The following is a 14,100-nucleotide window of genomic DNA, read 5'->3' as shown; positions in this document are numbered from 1 at the left end:
GACTGCTGTTGCTTGGCTGTTCATTTCTTCTCTAGTTACCTCTGTGAGCAGCAGTGCTGTTCCAGTGATGACACCTACTTCCCTGCTCATGTTCCTCTGCTGTGGTAAGCTTGTTCTGGAAGTTTGGCGCTACTAAGTACACTTAGTAGACCAGAATGTTGGAGAAAATACCTCAAGTGTGCAACACTGTCTGTAGCAGGAGGACTTGTTTAAAGAATCTATTGAGATAACTTCATTTCCAAAGCCCAGGCAGTAGATCAAGTAGCCCCCTGCTAGGGAGCCTATGCTGCAGGTTCATTATTTTCAAAGCATGGTAGGACTCCAGCTCGTAGAGTGGAATGTGAAGAGTTTGCAAAACAAGAAACAATGTGTTTCTCAAATACAAGCAGCACAGTCTAGCAGTGGCCCCATGGCAGAAGACTTAAGACTGCTACCCCAGCCCCCAAAAGCGAATTCTAGTCTCACTGAATTTCTTACAGAGCTCATTGCCCAAAGCAGACAGTTTATTAACTGGAACTATGCTTCCAAAAGCATAGGTTGGACTAATCATGTTCCCCCTTAACTAGAGTTCCACGTAGGCTTTTTCAATTGTAATGGAATCATGCTTCCACAAACACTCTCAAATGCACAATACAGGTCTCCCATCATTTGCAGCTGTATTTCTGTCTTTCCATCCTTCAAATTTAATGAATGGAATTAATTCTGATGGGTAATGAACAAAATTATTTTGCCTCTTCCATGTTTGTTTCTGCTGTACAAACTCCCACTGCAGAGATCACTGTTTTTTGTTTCAGTTATTTTCAGTGACTTTGGTACTGAGGGGAAAAGCAGGTCTCCGTCCACGGCATGGGGTGAGTAGGTAGCTGCTCTGCAGCCCTTGCTGCCAGGTAGGATCTAGGGGCCACACCTTTCATTTTGGTTTGGGGACTGAGGCTGCCAAGCAGCTCTGTGGCACTGGGTTTGACAGCTTGTTACCTCGCAGCACCTGGAGCAGAGTGAAGTGTGCTTACCTGGAGCTGTGAGCAGCATCACTGCTTTGTTGATGTCACTGAGAGCCAACACCACACCACTTATTACAAAGTCAGACTGAATTTATTACTCTTGGGCAATTTAAAAAAAGGCAGAAGACAACGTCCAGACACATTGTTACTTAGAGGGGCAGCAAAGCTTTGTATAATTCATATATATAAAGTGATCAAAACATAACCATTAGATCCTTGCAGTCCAAAGGAAGGACAGAAACTGGAAACATGAACTTTCTGTAGCTTGTCCCAGTAATCAACTGGTATTGCAGAGAACAACATAGTTACAGCGACAAACATCTCTGTAATGATTTAAGTTAGCTGTTTACACAATGGTGCTACTTGATTGTTCTAACAGAAACATGGAAGCAGGCTAAGCTTTCCACGAGTCATTAGTGAAACAATCCCCTCAGCACTGCATTTTTTAGGACAATGCTGTTGTAAAAAAAGAAGAAAAAAGGAAAAAATGTACAATAGTACATATAGTTTTATAGTAAAATGGTATCTGAACAGATTCAGTTTTCCTTCTTTTGTTAAAGCATATACAGCTTTATAAAATAGAAACCTTCCAAAGGTCAATTTTAAAAGCTTAGAAGAGGCTTTCCTAATTCTAAAAGTAACAGACAAAATACCATTTTGCTCCTACAAGATATGTATTTTATTTTACCTCAACAGTTTTAGCCTTGGAAGGTGAGCCATGAACTCCACTACCACGTTCTGTGTAAACCTCCACCAGTCAACTGAAGACTCCCCCTCGGATGGGAATGCTCTCATTCAGCCCGTGTTCTATTAGCTTGATGTCCTCCAAGTCATCCTTGATGATGCTGATTAGGTGACTCAGCCCTTCTTGCTGCTGCTTCAGGTGCTGCAGATAGTTCACAAACCAGTGTGAGTATTGTTCAGCTTCACAGACTTATTGGGTAATATTTCTCAAAAGTGTCATGACTGGTGGCATTGGAACATTGATAATCCTGGCATCATTTATTTGAGGAAGGAATAACAGCATTTTCTGGAAACAGCCTATCTCCACTGAGTGGTTTTGTACAATAGCTTGGTGCCCTAGCACTGAGATCAATTATAAAGATGACTTAATCAAACAAGGCAAGAACATGGCATTCTAGATCCAGTCAGTGTGTGTCTGGCTTAAATTATCAAGTTCAAAGAGTAGGCCAGGGTTCTACCCAGTAACGCTTACTTGCTTGATTTCCCTTAAGAGGTCTGCATCTATGTAATAGCGCTCTTCAGCCCGCACTGCTCCAAAGTGGTTCTGCATCCTGATCTGGGACATGAGCTCATTCAGCCTGCCCTGGGAAGAGAAACAGGCTTCAATCAAACACAACTCATTTACAGCTGGTACAGCTTCAGCATCTACCATTCCTTGAGTCTCCAGGGCTGAAAGCTGCTCATTCAATTTTTAGATGTTCTGGAAGACATGTGAAGGGTAAGCAACTCCATTATTTCCAAGAACTCAAAACTACTGGAACACCTACTGGCTATTCAGCAAAGAGCATGATGCTACAACCTATCACACTGCCAGACTGAAAGCCTTCCACAAGCAGCAGACATGCGGAAAACTGACATGTTTTCAGTGAGGAAACCCCAGAGGTGTTAGCCAAACTCTGTCAGCCACTCACCTTGAACTGCGTGGGTGCATTAAGTTCACACTGAATTGTGTCCAACTGTACGCGAAGCTGCTCCTCATCTGCTTGAATGGCATAACCACTTTTCCTTTGGATCTCCTGCTTTATTAGCACCTACAAAAGAAGCCTTTGAAGTTCATTAGAACACTTGGCCCATCCCTCTCCCCACCAGCCCATCTACATCTTTTTGTCCTTCCTTCAGCCTGTTTCTCACTGGATTTGTTGTGGCATTTAGTCTGCTGCTCTAAGACCTCAGGGCAGTCCTGTAGTTTTGGGTGAGACAGAAGGTACCCAAGTATGGCAGATCTGACCTTTCCCTGACAGCTCTGCCTGGTACTTAAATGAACACCTGTTAGCTGAAGTCAGAATAATTTTCAACACTGAAGATGGAACAGGTTCTTCTTCCCTCTGAGACTGCTTGTGGCACTAGACTGTGTCAAAGGACTTAGATTGTTACCTGCAAAGTTCTGTGCGAAAGCGCCATCAGTTTCCTTTTGTACTGTGCAATTTTTGCCATAGTTGTCGTTTGGTTTTTCTGCAGCTCACTGATATCTTCTGATATTATCTGCAGAGGAGATGGGAGTCAATTGGAAGCCAGAGAAGTTTTTGATAACAGAACACGGTAGGCCTGATTTAAAACCGGGAGCATCACAACACTACACCACTCAGCAACTTGGTATCTTTGACCCAGATGATTTTAGAAAGCTTTCTTCTACCTCTACTGTTCAGCTTTGTGTTTATTTTCATACACAACTGGGATTTTCAGAAGGCATTGGAAAATTGGTTGCCCAAAGTTAAAAGTCCGTGCCAATACAACTTAATGGAGCTGGTGTGGATTAGCCTGTAACAAAACAGTAATTTTGAACCTGAAACAAATGAAAGCCCAACCACTCTGTTCAGTTTTTGGGCAAAGATCTATTTAAGGGATATATTAAGAACATGGTTCACATTTCTGTTTTGAACACGCAGGTGCAGTTAACAGCACATCCTTTGTCAACAGCAAGTCATGATGAAGATGAGCAACCTTACATCTAATCGAGTTTGATGCTGTTTGGTCATCTGATCCTGGACCTTCAATCTTCTCAGCAGTTCCTTGAAACCCACCATTGGCACAGGAATAAGTCTAGGAGAACACAAATATTTCTTACAACATGTTTTTATACTGGATGCATGGTAAGGGTTAATAATTATGAACAGAATCTAATATAAAGTCACAGATTATGTTGATCTTTTATAAATTAATACATAACTACATCTTCTTTTGCTAAGGTCTAGAGTCCTCACTATTCCCAATAACCTGTTCCTTTTTCATAAAGAAAGCAGCCCAATTTATCTGTAACTACTGGAGGGTACAAATGTGCAGCACCTTCCGCAAGAAAGAGAAAAAAACACAACGGCTGCAAAAAATAATTCACAATAACTAATCCATGTAATGGAGGACACCACATCTCCAAGGAACCTAAGTAAGACTCTTTATCCTGACAGCTCCTAAGCACCTAAATGGGTAAAGGGATTAAGACAGGCACTTCCAGTAATCTTCACTGGTTTCAAGGGGATCAGCACGTGGCCAAGTTGTACTTGAGAACTTTCTTGCAAGTTAACTGAAGGGTACCATGCAATTATTATCTCTTTCTCCCCTGTCCAAGCCTTGTTGCAATATTTCAATACTTGGACAGACTATTTGACTTACTTATCAGGATCAGGATTATCAACTTTGGCTTGTTCCCATATAATTGGATCAACACCTGAAAAAAAAAAAAAAGAGATGTTATAGCTGCTAACCAGGAAAAAATGAGGTGCAATACACAAACCCATTGAACTATGCTAACCCAAATGCACAAATTATGGTTAATTAAAGTAGGGTAGTTCTTTAAAAGTCCTGGTCCTGAGCAGGGGCAGTAAATTCAGATCCAAGGGCTGTCAAGCACTAGTCTGAAAGCAGGGAAAAGGAATAACCCATAGGTGCTCCCATTGGATAATCCATACTTTAAAGGCAGAAATTCCTACTGCTCCCACTATATGCCACATTTCGGTCATCTGTCCTTTTAAAGTCGCTTATTGTGTGAAACAAACAAATATTTTAAAAAATCAGTAACTAAGTGATCGAAGTACCACATCAGTTGGCAAAATAATCCCAGTAGGAGTTAGCTCTGACTTTTTTGCAAGACTAGGTCCAATGCCTTTTCCAATCCAGACTTAGTTCACGACCTTTCATATCCTAAACATGGACATATATAAAAGCTTTAGACACAAAGGTAAGACAGCTAATCAAATGACATGAAAAGCCCTTAACTACTCTAAAACAAAGCTATATGTGCAAAGCTGTCTGTGGCCACATAGGCAAGCTAAGAGAGCCATCTGAAAACTACCAAGTGAGTACAGGATTTCTAACTTTTCTTTTTTTCTTATTCTTTTCACAGGTGTTTTCCAGCAGGCCGACACCAGCTTTTCTCCTGGAGAGCCCAAAAGGCCCAGCCCACGCACCAGCAGGAGGGTTCTGCAGGAGCTGCTTGACTTGTGCCGGGGACAGCTCTGTCCTGGCCATGGACAGGCTGACCCCCAGCTGCTGCAGGGATGATTTGATGTTGGCTTGCTCAAAGTGGGCGTAGAGGGTCGTTGCGGGAACTCTCCTCGAGGTGCCGTTGGGCGAGCGCTCCACAATGTAAATGATCACTTCTGTCCTAAGCGAGGCAAAATGCGAAACGTCAGGAAAAGGCCAGCAGCACAAAGGAGCTAACACAATACAAAACCACCCAAAATCCAAGCTATCACTTCTCCCAGCTGACTTTTAACTTCCTTTGGCTTAGTGAGATGTAAAGTACCAGTAGCTGCAGGGTTTAATGCAGCAAAGGAGAGAGAAAAAAGCTGTAAATACCATTACATTCTCTGCTCTCCCCAGTTTTACCAACCATATTCTATGGTGATAGCAGTACTACATTAAGAATAACCTAAAATCTCTGGAAAGGTACTGGACTTAATGCCGTACGAACAACTATACGAAGGAATAAGAGATACAAATCAAACTTAGGATGAACAGTTCTAAAATCAAGGAGAAGGGGAGACAGCAGACTTAGGCACCAACCCTTTCTAACATGCAATATAAACGGGCAAGCCTGTGGGAATTTCACGTACTGGTCATCAGGCATCGTTTTAACACCTTCGACATTGACAGTGAGGGTCTGGTTTCCTCCCAAAATTTTGTGTAGTGATTCTACGAGCTGCTGCTGCTGGCTTCGAATATCTGCTTCTTTTCTGTTAAACACCAAGACCACGAGGCCATCTTCATCTTTGTTGTTGGGCATTAAACTGTAACCCACAGCCTGCCAAGGAACAAATGAAAAATGAAGGTATGTTACTTAGCAAACTCATATCCTTGTGGCATGAAGGGAAGGGGCTAAATCCCTCCATTTTTAGAGCAACTGGTTCAAAAGTTAACTCACAATTTATTCAGAGCTGCACAAGCATAAAATCAATCCCCTTTAAATCAATCTCTCACACGGCCATCAGTACAGCAGCTTTTGAAACAGTCTGGATTTTCACAAGTTCCTAAGTATCCTTTTCACATCAGGGGTGTTGCTAACACAGCAGAGCTCACAGCAATCAGTAACATTTTACAACGTGACTCTTTTTCCAAATTGCAAATGGAACCAGAGGATCAGACTTTATTACAAGCAAAAGCAGAGTGGCAGCTTTCACCTCCTCTTGCCTATCAGCTCTCACCCTGAGCCGGCACTGCTGACAGGGTGGACAGCAGGGGCTTTGTGAGGCCCTGACACTGCATGTGGGTGGGTGACCTGCACCTTTGCCTTTGTGCAAGTTCAGCTGAAGAGAGAAATGAGTTGGGGACGTGCCCAGGAGTCTGGTTTTGTCAGCAGAGGGTGATCCCCTGCCATGGTGAGCCTTGCAGAACCAGCCATCCTGCCATGGAGCACAACAGCAACAGCTAAGGAAGAATTTGTTTTTAAGCACATGACACCTCTGGTATTTCTGTTTTAAATAACTAACTCTTCCACGATCTCTTTATGCAACACAGCATTTTCAAACTAGAACAGATTTATTTTACTTCACTGTGCTCCTTCAAACAACAGCCTGTAACACGTACCTTAGCAGCATGCGTTTCTTGGTCTGGAGCTGCATGCTTCTCATGTGTCCTACAGTTGGAATTGTGTACAAGTGGAACCCTTCACGTAATGCTTCTTTCTTATCTGATGCCAGGTGTTTCCAGAGGCAATAACCAAAATAGCTTATGACGCTCTGTTCCTATCCCTGTGCCACCTTCTCCCCTATTTTTTGCAGGCATCTTCCACTGGTGGCACAGATGGAACTTGTCAGTATTTCACTTATGGCATGTGAATTCATGGCATTAGAAACGCTCCAGTCACAGGGACAAGAGTAAACCTAGTATCTGGCATCGTCTAACCTGAAGATTCTTCTTTTTAGTAAATGAAACTCTAAAATAACCGATTTTGCATCACACAACTTATAATGGGCAATTTTTCAAAAGCGCAGAAACTGTGAAAGCAGTTTCAGACAACAGCTTACAAGAAAATAAACTTTCAGGTGCATTCCCAATAAAATGTTCAAGGTAACACTGAAAAAGGTGATGCAACAAAACCAAACATTTGTTAGGCAGGCACAGTTGCTGCAAAAATGTTACAGAAGTCTCATAATGTACATAATCAACACTAGACTTAATTCAGTATTAACCTACATTCAGGACACAAAGTTTGCACTGCAAAGGATCAGCTCAGGGAAGGAGGGTATCACCACGCCTGCCCCAAATCCCCTTACAAGCCTGAGGCTTAGCAAGACAGTCAGCAGGTGCAGGATTTGAGGAGGATGAAGAGCCACAAATTCTTTGTCAACATGAGAAGCAAGATCTGGAACTGCTGACGACTTCACACAGGGAATGGAGTCAGCATGAGCACTGGCAAGGATAAAGGTTGGCAGATTTTAAACCTGGCACAGGCCAGGTTCATAGAGGGTTATTTTAATCTAGACAAAGCAATGAGGAAAGACCCTGAAGTTCTTATTCCAAATGTTCACAGTTTCTTTCAGACAAGAAGGTTATTTTTAATTGTTTCTGTCTTATTGTAACATACACAGACACACATTAAAATTAATTTCCATAGGTCTGTTCAAAGTACACACACACTAACCTGAATGCTAGCACATGAAATTGTTACTTTCATGATCCACATCTGGGTTCATTATCTAGTCCCTCCACACCACCCAGATTTCCAGCATCTTCGAACCTTTTAATGAGTATGCATCAGAACTGTGCAGATTACCTGGAAAAATACTGTTTCAGAATACTCTTACCAGTGACAAACTCTGGTTTAACACCCATGAGCTGCTCAGAGTCAGCAGAGTAAGGGCATCTGCGCCCTCTGTGGGCAGCTGAACCATGCCATACCTTAAACCTGCAGAAGGGATTTTCCTGCGTGAACTCCACCGGAGCGATGTTGTTGTTGAAGTACCCTTTGCCCGTGCCCCAGAAGGCCTGGAGCTGGTTCCATTTGGCCAGAATGGCGTCCCTCTCATCTCCCAGCAGTGTCGGGGCCGAGAGGGCGCTGGCTGTGTTGATGAGCTGGTTGGACTGAGCGGGTGTCTGGGCAGGCTGATTGAACAACCCGGTGCCTAACGCTGGGTGGGATGAAGAGAAATAAATTAACCCCTTGACCAACTGTGACCATGCTATCACCTACAACCTGCCTATCACTAGCATCACTTCTTATCATATTCTGAGAAGCAAAATAAAAACATTGAATAAATAATTAAAATCAGATCATGTTACTTAAGTGTCTTCTTAATCTACAACAGAAGTTCCTGAATGCTACATTAGAATTTTTTTTTTTCTTAAAACGAGACACATGTATTGACCCATGTCACCATCTGGCATCCTCAATATCTAAATCTGAGAGGCAGACTGGCTGTTACATATTCACTGGACTCAGAGGCTGAAGCTGCTTATTATCTAGCTCCATTTAAATTATCCTCAATGCCTTTTTCCTCCCCCTTCTTGTAATGTTGTGACTGCAACATCAGTTCTCTAACTACATTCTACCAGCATTAAACCAAAGGGGTAATAAATATTGTTGGAAGCTCAAGGGTGAAGCTCAGGGACTTGCTTGAGCTCTAGTTTAAGAGTTTAAGTGTTAAACAGCCTCCTGTTCCAATACACTTCTGCCCCACTACCCCAGCAACTGAAGACAGCAGTCTTGCGCTTTCACTTCTAAGGGATGGGTAAATCCAAAGGCCATACTCACTGGTCTGCTGCTGCTGCTGCTGAGTTCCAAAGCCTCCAAAGCCTAGCCCAGTTCCCAACCCACTGCCCAAGCCAGTTCCAGTAGTTCCTGTGCCAAAACTGGTACCAAATCCAAAGCCTTTGTTCTGGGTAGCACCAAAGAGTCCTGGGGAAACAAGTACATAATTATTGAGAAGAAGAGCGCAGCAGCCGTGTAATCCAAAGCACTCCTGGATTTGCTCTGAAGGCAGTGAGTCCCTCAGTCCCTTACCGCTGGTGCCGGTATTGGTGGGAGCAGAGAAGCTGAACGCCGGTGCTGCGGTGGTGGTGGTGGTCCCAAAACCTCCGAAGGCACCTGCCAAACACAGACCGCGGTCAGGCCGTGGCACACGGCCCCGGAGCTGGGCACAACACGACAACCGACCGCACGCCTCGGGTGTTACGGGAACAGGTGCTGACAGACGGATGGCACATGGCACAAGCATGTAGTTCACACTGAGCGTGGGGATCGAGTTCATCGTCCAAGGAAATGGGGGACAAAACACAGAGCACAAAGCCAGAACTTGTATGGTGTGTCAAGAAAGCAAACAAAAAGGCAGCAGTCAACTGACATCTTGTTCCTTTACCAGAGGGATGTGCTTTCCCTAGTGACACACACAACTAACGGTACTATTTCTTACATTCCTTCTCAGGAATACTTCTGGTCAATGTCACTGCTAAGTGTGTAATAAACAACTTGATGTTTTGTGAACTTTACAAACAGCCCTAACTTCAGGAAAAAAAAGCCTGAGGCCAGATACACACTGTCGCTGTGCTTAGAGGCAAAATTTACAGGTAAAATTCTACAGGGTCCTTTTTTTTTAAAGACTTGTTTCCCAATGATCCTCCCCGTTACACCTCATTTGGAGATTCAACCACTAGTATAGGAAGATGAATGCAAAAGCAGTCTGCCTTCCACAAGTTTTCAGGAAAAGCAGTCACTGGCCAGCAGGAGAGGACCTAAGTGAGCGCCTGAGCTCCAGTGGTGCCAATGGCACTGGCACAAGGTGCAGCCTGTGGAGCACTGACCTGTCTGGGAAAGCAAGGTCTCTGTGTTTCATGCTGCTTTTACACGTGCTCAAACGACAAAAGACAGTCTGCTACAAAGGATTGGTCACAAAGATGCTGTCTCTCCTAACTCACGTGTCAATAGCAAAAAAAAAAAAAAAAGGTTCTTTAGATCTATTATACTCCTCCTGTCCACAAACTAAATGAAAAGCATAAATCAAAGCTGATATGCAAGTGCATTTTATTTCCACTCAGCAAACATCTTGATGTGAGTGGGCACAAGAAATTGTTCCCTGTAACACCCATGTTTCAGTCCTGCCAGAGAGTGGGGACACCCTGGCTGGAGCACCAGCAGATAACACCATTTTTAGGTAACTTTGTACCCACTGCAAATTTAGTCATCCTTTCTTGAAAAGGGACCTGCGAGTACAAATTAAATACCAAAGTATCAAATTAAATATCAAATGGACTGTCCATGGTCTCTTCTGGAGCAGCTCAAATGAAGCCAAAGAAATCCAGCCCAAGAGTGTTCACAGCAAATAAACCCAATGAGACCGCTGGAGTGCACAGAACAGATGAGGGGCGCTGACACAGAGAGCGATGACACTGTGGGATGGACTGAATTCCTATACGAGCAGCAGCAACGGGATCCCCCGGGCTAATTCCACACCAACACGAGCATTAGAAATCCATCCAGTCCAGTGTTTTTATAGGGAATGGGAAATATCTGAGGTGAAATGACACCAGCAGATGGCTCAGATCTGATGGATCTCCATGGGGCCACAAAGGGATTAGCCACCCCCCGTGCACCCATGCCGTGCGGGCCTCCCTGGAGCACGAGCGCCCCCGGAGAGCTGGGGCAGGGCCGTTTTGGGATGCAGGGTGGCTTTGGGAACAGGTCACAGCCGGGCTCTGACTTTGTGCCGGTCGTATACAATTCGTTTCTGCACAGAAACCATTGAGGTGTGGTGCGTTCATGACAGCCAACGCAAGGCCGATGAGGAGACACGGGGGAAGATGAAAACATGATTGCAGTAGTCCAAGAATCTCATGTCAGGAAACAGGGGAAAGGGACCAGCTCTGGGATTGCTCGGGACCACCCGGATTCTTTCCCATTTCAAAGACTTTTGGCTACGGGGTTATTTTTCCTCAAAAGCTATTCCTCGAGAATTTAACAGGCAAAACCCCTCCAAACTTGTGGCTCTCCAACCCATTCTATTTCCAGAGCTTTCATGGCCAGTCTTCACTGGATATGAGGATTAGGAGTGGACACAGATCCCCGGTGAGGGAAGTAATTCTTGGACCCCTGCTGGTGACGTTTACCACAGAACACGTATTTACGCATTATCTACCTGCGCTCGCCAGACTGTTACCAAAATTGAAAGGCGGAGTTGAGGTAGTGGAAACACCGAAATTCCCAATATTAAAATTCACCGCGGGATTAGCAGTTAATCCGAAACCCCCAAAATTAAACCCACTGGCAGTGGAGTTTGCAGTTTCAAGCCCACCAAATCCTGACGAGCGGGAAGCAGAAAAAGAGCAAGGCAACATTAGTTCTGAGTGAAAGGCAAAAATGCTGAAGCATTTTTCCATCCCCCATGGGCAACACAGGCATAGTTAGAGACAAGAGTAAAAGGTATTAACTGGCATTAAACATTATTTATTGGACACAAGGAGGACAGTAAAAAGCTCCACACACTGCTGCTGTGAAGACATTATTTTTCAATTATACTGCGCATAAAGAAGTAGCATTTCCCCACCTTATTTCAAAGCCATATCTCTGTGATTCAATATTCACATTAACAGTAATTTTTAACAGCCTAAGACTGCTCAATGCAGCTGCATTCGTCTTAAGTGTAACAGATAACAGCAAAATTAATTCATAAACTATCAGGAAGGCAAGAGTAAATCATCTTCACACAGATAATACGCTCAGATACATGACAGCAGAATAACCACGAAACTCAGCTCCAGCAGCTGAGGCACCACACAAGCCTCAGCTACTCCAGGGCAGACTTATCCAAGTTCTATTGCCAAAACCTGCGCACCTCAGCCTTGCTGGATTTACTGATGCACCCAGCACCCCTGGGATGCAGCTGAAACAGGTTTGTGCTCGACAGACAACGGGAAGTCCTGAAGTGTGATCCCAGATTTCCCTCTGATATTGGTCTGTGAGTGTCATAAACCTTGCCACAGTGTACAGGCAGCACAAGGTGATGTTTTACTTTCAGATGTGGCCACAAAGAGGGTGTGTAAAAGAGACAGTAAAATTCAGGTAAGCTAGAGCAAAGATGAGTCCTGTCCAAAGGACTTGTTCGGAGCGAACAATTAATTATTTCACTAAGTGAGGGCAAGGAAAGCTCTGTCTTACACTTCACCACGACTGACAGTGACAAAAGCAGAGGGGGAAAAGTCTAACTTTACAAGTTAACTCCTGTCTTTTACCTTGCTCAAAAATCAACTTCCAAGGGCATCTTGTCCAAACGACGAATTTATTGCAAGCAAGACGCTGGTCCGAGGGACCCGCACCACCTCCTTCCCTCACAGGCGCCTCAAGAGCGACTCCCGGACCCGCCGGAGGCCTCTGAGGCGGCCGCGATTCTCATTGGCCGGGGGGCACGCGCTGCGCGGCCGCCGCGGTTCTCATTGGCGGGGACGGGGGGGCACGCGCGGGCAGGTGAGGGGGGGGGAGGGGGCCACGATCCCCATAGGCTGGGGGGCACGCGCGGCTCCCCTGAGGCGGCGGCCGTTCCCATTGGCGGGGGGGCACGCGCTGCCGGCCTCAGCAGTTCCCATTGGCGGGGGTGGGGGCAGCACGAGGGGGACACGCGCGGGCCGCCGCCGCGATTCCCCATTGGCCGGGGGGCACGCGCTTCCCGCTGCTCGGCTTCCCCCCCCCCCCCCCGCCCCGCTCCCCCCCGCGCTCACCGGTTGGGTTGGCGGCCCCGGCTCCCGCCGTGGCGCTGAAGTTGAACGCCATGGGGGCCGATCGTGGGACGGCTAGCGGAGGCCCCCGCGGGAGGCGCGTGCGGGCCCCCGCGGCGGGCCCAGCCACAAACGAGAACCGGCCGCACGCGCCGCTTTTCCGCCGCCGCCGCCAAAGCGCTTCCGGGTGGCGCAGGCGACGCGCGGCGACGCAATCGGCGCGCGCCAGCGGGCTGCACCACTGCGGGCAGCGGGAGCGGGGGGCGCCGGGAGAGGCTTAATGTCCCACGGGACTCGGGGAACTAAAGGAGAACAAGGCCAAGCAGCTCTTCCCCGAGGATCGGCGGCATTCCCTGGATTCCCCAACGCCGGGAGCGCCGTGCCGCCGTTTTTGGGTGTCCCCGCTGTAGGGCCTGGCGGGCAGCCGCGAAGGGACATCACACAGCTTCTTCCCAGCGACGCTCCCGCAGGCACCCCACATCCGTGAGGGAACAGCTTCCTTCCATGGGGGAACAGCTGGCCACGGAGGTCGTGGAGTCTCCCTCTCCGGGCACATTCCTGTGGCAGCTGCACCCAAAGCATCACGCGATGCTGTGAAAAGCAGAGCTCAGCCAGTCCCCAGAGCGTTTTCCCAGAAAACAAGATTTGGGGTGACAGTGCTATCACAGAATCCCAGGAGGGCTTGGTTGGAAAGGCACCTTAAAGCCCATCTTGCTCCACTCCCTGCCATGGGTGAAGAATGACCAGATTCGCTTTTATGTATTAGCCCATGCGCGTTGTTAGGGATTTAGAAATAGTATCAATGGTAACTCTTTTTAGCTGCTTGTTAATATAATGTATGTCAGCTTAAGCATGCACCGTGATGCTTACAGAAATAGTGGTGTAATCAATATCATATCTCTGTATCACTTATGGAAGTAACAGTCTGATGAATGTACTGTGTTACAGACCTTAGCAAAACATAAGATGTAAAAAAAAAAAAAAAAGAGGTTTTTGTGTAATTAAGAACAGTGTAAGGCCATCCACTGACCAACCTGTCCAAGTGACAAGATAACCGTGACACAAAACAGAGCACCGGAGGACAATTAGAGAATACCACGTTACATTTAAGGAGGACACAATAAATCCTCATCAGGGGATGTGAAACAGCAGGCCGGAGGCACAAGAAGAAATAAAATACATTGAGCTGACACCCAGGATGCCATGCAGAGAAGCTGGA

The 14,100-nt window shown here is 46.0% G+C and overlaps 1 protein-coding gene across 1 annotated transcript; it reads right to left on the bottom strand.

Moving 5' to 3' along the window:
- Window positions 1-1,076: 1,076 nt before the first annotated feature.
- Window positions 1,077-13,532, bottom strand: NUP54 (nucleoporin 54). Its single transcript, XM_053940352.1, has 12 exons — window positions 12,885-13,532; window positions 9,181-9,264; window positions 8,932-9,075; window positions 8,079-8,308; window positions 5,795-5,982; window positions 5,147-5,343; window positions 4,353-4,407; window positions 3,692-3,785; window positions 3,120-3,227; window positions 2,657-2,776; window positions 2,218-2,328; window positions 1,077-1,887 (listed from the first exon to the last, which is right to left on the bottom strand). Exons 1-12 carry the CDS (start codon window positions 12,934-12,936, stop codon window positions 1,759-1,761), a joined length of 1,512 nt encoding a protein of 503 aa, XP_053796327.1. The 5' UTR covers window positions 12,937-13,532; the 3' UTR covers window positions 1,077-1,758.
- Between the last annotated feature and the right edge of the window lie 568 nt (window positions 13,533-14,100).

This window comes from Vidua chalybeata, chromosome 4 (genome assembly GCF_026979565.1).
Source record: "Vidua chalybeata isolate OUT-0048 chromosome 4, bVidCha1 merged haplotype, whole genome shotgun sequence".
In the NCBI taxonomy this organism is placed as follows: Eukaryota; Metazoa; Chordata; class Aves; order Passeriformes; family Viduidae; genus Vidua; species Vidua chalybeata.
This window is presented reverse-complemented; position numbering and strand designations above follow the sequence as displayed.